Below are 7,642 nucleotides of genomic sequence, written 5' to 3' on the forward strand. Positions count from 1 at the left end.
TTTATATCTCCTCGTACTTTATATCCTCCAATGACATTCCCAATTTAAAACCTATCTCTTTAAGGAAATTACGCTGCACACGCTCTATTCTTTCCTTGCGAATTGCATAGTATGATTGCCAGACACAGCTAGCATACTTAACCGGCGTGGATGGCAAAAACAACGGGGCTGATAACGATTACACACTTTAAATCTTTTATTTAACGAAACCAACACAATTGGAACCGATATCAATTTTTTTTAGGACGATTGCAAAAGATTCTGTCTGGAGCGAACGGAGGTTAACTCGTTATGTGGAGTACTTAAAACAGCATCAACAATTACCAACTGACCATAATATATACCTTCGTAGAATACCTGTGACCTACAATTTAATTGATTCGTTGTGGTCCGTGGCATTAAGATTAATTTTAGGTATTTTCCAAAATAACACTTCTTAATTGATATTACTGTAACCGTTTTATTTGATTCGTAATAAGTTATAACATGGAAAAGTACAAAGTTGGCCCAATAGTTTTATTTATTGGTGAGTATCTTGCAACAATTACCCTTCAAAATTTATCAAAGTGTTTTGCAGTTATTTCGACGGTCAATTCTCAATCATCCACTACCGAAGTGAGTAAATTGGAAAAATTCTATTATGACAAATGTCTTAAATACTCAGGCGGAGCCGAGGCGTTTGACAAGCTCAGGACAGATGTCTATGAAATGTACGAATTTCTCTTGTATACATTCAAATCGCTACCCAACAACCGAAAAACCTTTTGTTCAGACCACAGATCAAACTTAAAAGTGAGGATTCAAGAGGTATCTAAAGACTTAAGACCTTGTCTTCCTGCAAATGAAAAGTTCTTTGCCGAATTTATTGAGGAGTCTTTCAAAGAGTTCTTGCACTTCTTGTGTCACGATAACGGGGAATATACAAGAAGTATGGACAACTGCAACTGTTTTCTGATATTTGAAAACCCTGCTTTTTAGGATTTTTCAGCGCCGACGGATCCCAATGTAGGACGCAGATTGAAAATTCTAACACGAACGACTTAGAAAATTGCCTAAACAGGATATTCTCGCCGTCCCATAGTTATATAACAAAGAAAGAAATGTGCGAGTAAGTGTTTATATATAGTTTTCAATGGATGCTGTTTGGATTCTGTTTATTTTAGCGATGTCGTGGTGGCAAGGAAATGCTTCGCCAAACTGATTGAGATCCATTGTCCGAGCTCCTTGAATTTCAAGCAGTTGAACGAGATATTTTTTGATTTTGTCGGAAAGCCTTGTGGTAGTTGTCTTCATTATATAAGTGGTTTGATAATGCTAGCTTGCCTGTTGGTCAATGTTTTGACACACAAGATTTACTAAATGAACATTTTTAAAAAACATGTTCCATTCCAGCACCTTTTCAAAGGTTAGTGCCCATTTTATTAATGAAATTTTATTTACAATGAACATACTAGTCATTGTGTAGTGAAAATCGAATTGTTTTGAGTATTATTTGATTTAACTTTAGCATCTTACATTGTAATGTTAGTTTAAATTAGTCCTTATGTTTTATAGTAAATCATTAACAGCCACAAAGGCTTGGCCTGTCCAATTCTAAAGTTAAGTGGTACTTACTCAATTGTTAGATTATTTGATATGCAAATATATAAGCCTGCAAGAGATTTGATGCCTTATATGGTCAATGTATTTTTCATATAACTTAATTATTTTGTTACCATTGAATGAAATATAAAAATTTATATTGTTAATCGCATTATGACTTTTTTAAATGCCTCCCCAAAACCCACGTCACTCGGAATATTCGAATAATATTTCGTAAAGTTATTTAAATCAATAACTGGAAAAAATAAATTTTGGTTAGAATCGCTTATCCATATCGAATTGGTAAACACTTGGATAGTTGCGGATTGGTCAGGTTCGTCGCGATGACGTCACCGCGACTTTGTTTACACAAAAAGTTTCCCCGTATAACCTTCAACTGCCCAGCAAGGCAACCACGGGAAAACCGTAGCGTAGTTTGTCGGGAAAAGCATTCCAGGACTAATAATAGAGTTTCGGTCGGGAAATTTCGCTTCGAACTTGCGGAGAACCGCAGTGGATGCATTTTTTAGTAAATTGCATCATAACAAAGTGTACGTGAAACTGAAAATCGGGAACAAATAATGGCGAAATTGCGGCTTATATTCGGCACGTTTTATTTCATCACGTATTGTAAGTTTAATTCAATAAATTTAATTGTGGTTATAATTAAAAATACTTGTTGCTGTTTCCCACAACGAGCAAATTCGACGTTAAAATAAAAAAGCATGTTAATGGTTAATTACTTCCTGTATTTATTCTGACATAAAAAGGGAATAAAAAAGAGCCTGGCTCCAATTGCCAACGAGAGCAGGTAAAAACTATGGCTTAAAAAGAATAAGGACACTTAGCCACACTTGTGTGCCCAATTTATGTTGGAAAGTAGGAAACTCACATTTTTTCTAACCGTTGTTCGTTAACCGACTATCAGAAATCGGGATGTACTCGAACGGTTGAAACGGAATGAAAAAGTGTGAGTACTGTAAAGAGAAGCGGGAATAAAAAAAAATTCGTTGCAAAAGGTTAAATACATCGATTTTTCGGTTTCCTTCGTGTTTCTCCAGTGAAAAAATCAAAAAACTATTTTTGATTGCTGTGAAATACCATCAGACTTGATATAAGTATTTAAAATGTACTTTAATAAGATACAGGTTAACTGGCGTCTTCCATATTTTCCCGTCCATTTTGAATTGTCGATCCCAAAGATATAAACTACCGGGTCCAATTTGGTTAATTGAAAAATGCGCGATTATTTCAGGCGCCTGTCAGATCCATATACCGGGCGCAAAATACACGACGAACTGCAACTTAACTTCGGAGGCGACCGAAGATTTCGTTACGATTTACAAACTGCTCGTCGTGTTTCTCGCGCGGTTCGACGATTTGCCGGTGTCCTCGGTGGACGGTTTCTGCGCAAAGACCACAGAAACTCTAAACGACGTGTTGGCCAAGTCCCGGAGAGATTGGGAGCCGTGCCTGAAAGACGGCTGGGTGTATTATGGCGACTTCGTGGGCGAAACTCTTCACAATTTCGTCGATTTCTTTTGCGATGACGACGGCGTTAACGGCAAAAGTAAGTGACTGTCGCTGGCGCTCGGAAATATCATTTAAAAAAAGCACTGATGAAGTTTTCAAAAAAATCACAGAAAAATACTGGCGGCAGTTTTCGTTAGTTTCTGAGGGCACCTTTCGTATCTTCTGTGGTTGGTGTTTGTAGGAGCTGGGCAAATAAGCGATGTAGGCTGCAATACGTAACCAAAACTAACCAAAAAATATTTTCGGGCCTAGCTATCGTGCGCTGGAGAAACTTAATTTGCTAAATCTGTCTATCTGACATCATGTAAAGTAGCTGCCAGATTAGGAATTAAGTTACTTCGAAAAAATTTGTAAATATTATGCTCCAGTAAGTTAGATTTTTATCGAAGAAATAAGGTCCAATAATTTTGTTATTCAAAATCCCTGCCCTGTAAATGCTGCGTATGATTTTCACTTATCCGTCGGGGGATTATTTCTACTCGTTGAACTTTATTTATTTACAGTACAGTAGGTGAATGCATGGAAATAATCTGAAAGTGACCCGAATTTTGACGGACTTTGAGTATTTTCAGTAGCTAATATAGCATTTTGTTTGGATAATCACTAGTTATTTTCATTTCATGTATAAATTAAATTGTTTTAGTACTTATTTAATAATTATTGGGAAGTAGCGTAGGGTAGGGTTTTAGGTAGGGTAAAAATGATACTATTGCAATCAAGTTTGTCTTATATGTATTATCTTGAAAGACATATATTAATTAAATATCGTTACACATAAATACATAAAACTAGCGAACAAAACTATTTACTTGTAAAACTTTGTGTTTTACGGCATTCCACCATTTTAAATATACAAAAATCAAAAAATCCATTTACTTAGCTTTATGATTTATTATTTGGGGTTCGGAGATGGGTTCTGGCCGGGGTTCTGGAGATGATTTTTCTGTAGAATTTCACTTGTGGCATTCTGCTTAAATAATAATAGGGTGGGAACAGCAGTTTTTTTTAGAAAAAGGTAAAAGAAATGTATTTCTTACCTTTATTATGTGTAATATTTTGAGCTTACTTCCTAACTAATAACACCGCTAATAAGCATCACGAACACAACACTTTTAAGTCTTTGTTTAAGCTTAAAAATATTGTTTTTCTCAGTTCTTGCCACTCAAGCACATACAATTTTAAAGTATTTGTTAAAGCTTAAAAACACTGTTTTGTACAAGTATTTTTAACAGAAATACAATTAACACAAACATAAGCGTACTACTCACTAGTTTAAATTATTTTAATTGTTCAAAGAACACAAACTACAACGGTTTAATACGCCTTGAAATGCATTGACAGAATACACAAAAACCGTTAGTGGACTTCGCCTACGTCACAAGCGACCACGCGCGATCGATAATTTTGGCGAACGTATGTCTTATGGGATTGGGCAATCCTATTAGATTTACGATTCTTGGGATCTTGTAATGGAGCTTTCTCAGTATTTAATTTTCTTGAAATCCGAATTTGAAATGAGTTTGTTCCATATATTAGCCATTCACTGTATTATTGTCTCTCTGTTTATTAGAATATTCCAATAACCAGTCGAAGGAGTGCCGCGAAAGGATAGTTTTTTCGAGGTTAGAGCAATGTTTACAACCAGTATACTACGACAACCGATTTAATATTCCCGGGCGTAGGGACGAACTATGCAGGTATTTTTTGCACCGATTTTTACACCATTTAAGCACGCGCAGCATTTCAGAAAAGTCGAAATTGTCAAAGACTGCACCGGGTTGCTAATCAAAGAGGAATGTCCATCGTCGCTGGAATACCAGAAGCTCGTCGAGTCGCTGATGGAGAAGATGTACGGCGTTTGTAGCGGCTACAAAAGGTACATGACGACAGCCAGATACGTCGGTGTTATTTTGACCGTGGTCTCTTTAGTCATAATTATTGCGCTGAGATTTTTCCCACTGCGAAGATGGTGGGAAGATTGCAATCGTAGAATGACTGGTACCCTATTAATTAACCACCATTGAGAATTCCTTTGCTCGAAAATGTTTTCCAGTGAAAGTTTCGTCTTGTGGAGTTCCATTCGGAACGTGGATGAAGATGTTTTGTGGGTAATCCCACTAACCAAAATTGTTAGTTGGCGTAACCATAGTTCTTTATAGAATTTTTCGCCCCTTGTTGCCAAATATTCAATTATTATTTCCTCGATGGTCTGCTATACTTGTACGGGGTGAGTCAAAGATAGTTTCCAAAGTTATGAGATAATAAAAATAATAGTAATAAACGTTTTTTATTAATTACATTTTTTTTTCTCCAAAATTACGTTTCATAAATAATCAAAGTGCTACAATGTGGCGAAGTCTAGCTTAAAAGCTATTCCAGTTAACCACTGGCACCAGTTAGAAAAGAAGTAGACGGAATCGTTAATAACAAAATAGAAGGTGATATAAAAAATCATTATTGTACATTATTTTTATTTTTTAATATTTTCATGAATGACTTTGATGACGTAACTGAAACTCGAGAGGGGAAGGGTGACTATAATAAGCGGATGAGTAAAATTTACCAAATGGATGGCTTTTTCATTTTTAACCAACCCAATTCTTTTATTTTTTCTGACAGATAATCGATCGATATTTTGCTGCTGTTCTGAGAGATCTTACAAAAAATTAAAATATTGGAAAAACTATTAGGTTTAGGTATGTATTATTAATAAAAAGCAGTTCAAAGCAAAATGTGAAAATAGGGTGTTCGTTCCATTTAAAAAATGTTTATTTTAAACGTCTCACTTTTTTGGGCCACCCTGTATACTTTAAAGGAATTTTAAATGAACTTAAATCTATCGTTGACTCACCCTGCACATACTTTGTATATTATTGTCAAGTGATACTGTTTTCATGATAATTTCGACGTGCCACCAACTGATGTACCTAAAATATACGCATTGTTTTGGTATACTGTTAAACACAAAACCACCACAAGTTTTTTTGTTATGTTCGGTATTTCTAATTAAATGGAATAAATATGGCAGTTTGGCAACACTGTGCAGTCGAATGGCATTTGGCGAGCACAGTTACAAGTACCCTTTCCAAATACGTCGACTGCAGGGTTATCGTTTTTTGTTACTGTGATTGTAAATTTATTTTTAAAAATTAAAGTATTTTTTTTAAAGTCGACCTGTTATTTTTCCCTTTTTCGGCGTTTTATATAATTTGTAACTTAAAATATGTTTAAAAGTTTAGAATTGCTTGGTATTTTTAATTTATTTTTAAATAGGAATGAAAAGCTTTAGGCAAGTGTTTTTTGTTTAACTCACTTTCAGCTGTAAATAACACACATACATATCTGTGGCATAATAATTAATGGGCAAATATGTAGGGGCAGTATTTAAGGAGTAGTTCCGGGACAAAAAAACTTTGCATTTTGACGACAAGCACTACTAAAAATAATATCAATAGTTTTAAGACCTTGCTGGTCTGTAATAAACACCAAATTAAGTTGGCTGCTTACAGGGTGTTTCAAAATAAACGTTTCCTACACTTATTAACTTTCTAAGTAAGTTCAATATTCTATTTGAGGCTCAGTTCGGTTTCCAAAAAGGTAATTCCTCAGACAATGCTATCATAAACAGAGTAAACTTTATCATCCAGAAGCTCAATGAAAAGCATAAAGTTACAGACGTATGCAGAGAGTGAAATAGTTCATTGAAGGTATTGGGCAAGATGATATTGCTCTTGACAGTGAGGAAGAAAATGGTTCTACTCAGCAGAGTAAAGTAGAACAAAAACCTATCTAAGGAAACTGAGAAATTTTGTAAATAGAGAGGCACTGCTATACTTTTATTATGGACGAGTTAACGCTACACTTTCTTATGGTATTGTTCCTTGGGGTGACAATTAGGTAGTGATTGCCCAAAAACGAATCATAACAACAATAACATTTGAAAAGAGTAGTTGTTCCTGTAGCGAACTCTTCATTGAGCTAACTGTGATTTCATGATATTGCTCTTGCCAGTGAGAGAGGCGGAGCTTTGAATTTGACTTAAACAGAGTCAGTTCTTTTCTCTTAGAGACAACCAGAGTTTCTAAAACCTCAGCAGAGTAAAGTAGAGAAAACCTATCTAAGGAAACTGAGAAATTCTGTAAATAGAGATGCACTGCTATGCTTTTAAAGAGTACTTGTTTCTGTAGCGACCTCTTCATGGAGCTAACTGTGATTTCACGATATTGATCTTGCCAGTGAGAGAGGCAGAGCTTTGAATTTGACTTAAACAGAGTCAGTATGGGTTGTTGCCAGACCCTAGTAGACTTATTACCAATAAAAGCAGATTTAAAAACTCCAAAATGTCCAATTGAAGGAAATTCTATATTTTATGTTTTGTCTTATGTATTGTTTCCGTATTGTATTTATTTTATATAGTATAAAGTATACCAAAATATTGCAATATGGTGTTTTGACTAACCTATTTGCATATCATTTGACTACGTGTTTATTAAAACAAATCATATTGCATTTAATTTTTTAGAAAAAT

At 35.0% G+C, this 7,642-nt stretch overlaps 2 protein-coding genes across 5 annotated transcripts; both read left to right on the forward strand.

Moving 5' to 3' along the window:
* The first annotated feature begins 367 nt into the window (after nt 1-367).
* Nucleotides 368-1,746, forward strand: LOC132703446 (uncharacterized). Of its 2 annotated transcripts, XM_060672703.1 has the most exons (5): nt 368-526; nt 578-710; nt 773-928; nt 979-1,108; nt 1,164-1,746. In XM_060672703.1, the coding sequence occupies exons 2-5, from the start codon at nt 641-643 to the stop codon at nt 1,357-1,359; spliced, it is 552 nt and encodes a 183-aa protein (XP_060528686.1). In that variant the 5' UTR covers nt 368-526; nt 578-640; the 3' UTR covers nt 1,360-1,746. The 2 variants fall into 2 exon arrangements, with proteins under 2 accessions (XP_060528686.1, XP_060528685.1); XM_060672702.1 differs by having other exon boundaries at nt 578-928; nt 1,164-1,742.
* A 222-nt stretch (nt 1,747-1,968) lies between these two features.
* Nucleotides 1,969-6,264, forward strand: LOC132703115 (uncharacterized). Of its 3 annotated transcripts, XM_060672189.1 has the most exons (6): nt 1,969-2,211; nt 2,837-3,151; nt 4,685-4,811; nt 4,862-4,990; nt 5,044-5,112; nt 5,168-6,264. In XM_060672189.1, exons 1-5 carry the CDS (start codon nt 2,163-2,165, stop codon nt 5,102-5,104), a joined length of 681 nt encoding a protein of 226 aa, XP_060528172.1. In that variant the 5' UTR covers nt 1,969-2,162; the 3' UTR covers nt 5,105-5,112; nt 5,168-6,264. The 3 variants fall into 3 exon arrangements, with proteins under 3 accessions (XP_060528172.1, XP_060528171.1, XP_060528170.1); XM_060672188.1 differs by having other exon boundaries at nt 5,044-6,264; XM_060672187.1 differs by having other exon boundaries at nt 4,862-5,112; nt 5,168-6,261.
* The last annotated feature ends 1,378 nt before the right edge of the window (nt 6,265-7,642 follow it).

Source organism: Cylas formicarius, unplaced genomic scaffold, assembly GCF_029955315.1.
Source record: "Cylas formicarius isolate icCylForm1 unplaced genomic scaffold, icCylForm1.1 PGA_scaffold_6__28_contigs__length_40554024, whole genome shotgun sequence".
Lineage (NCBI taxonomy): Eukaryota > Metazoa > Arthropoda > Insecta > Coleoptera > Brentidae > Cylas > Cylas formicarius.

Excerpts from the sequence above, each read along its gene's own strand:
- LOC132703446 (XM_060672702.1), top strand. The coding sequence starts at position 487 with ATGGAAAAGTACAAAGTTGGCCCAATAGTTTTATTTATTG. Across the intron at positions 527-577 it reads CCCAATAGTTTTATTTATTG|TTATTTCGACGGTCAATTCT; the intron begins GTGAGTATCTTG and ends AGTGTTTTGCAG. Across the intron at positions 1,109-1,163 it reads ACAAAGAAAGAAATGTGCGA|CGATGTCGTGGTGGCAAGGA; the intron begins GTAAGTGTTTAT and ends TGTTTATTTTAG.
- LOC132703115 (XM_060672187.1), top strand. The coding sequence starts at position 2,163 with ATGGCGAAATTGCGGCTTATATTCGGCACGTTTTATTTCATCACGTAT. Across the intron at positions 2,212-2,836 it reads GTTTTATTTCATCACGTATT|GCGCCTGTCAGATCCATATA; the intron begins GTAAGTTTAATT and ends CGATTATTTCAG. Across the intron at positions 3,152-4,684 it reads CGACGGCGTTAACGGCAAAA|AATATTCCAATAACCAGTCG; the intron begins GTAAGTGACTGT and ends TCTGTTTATTAG.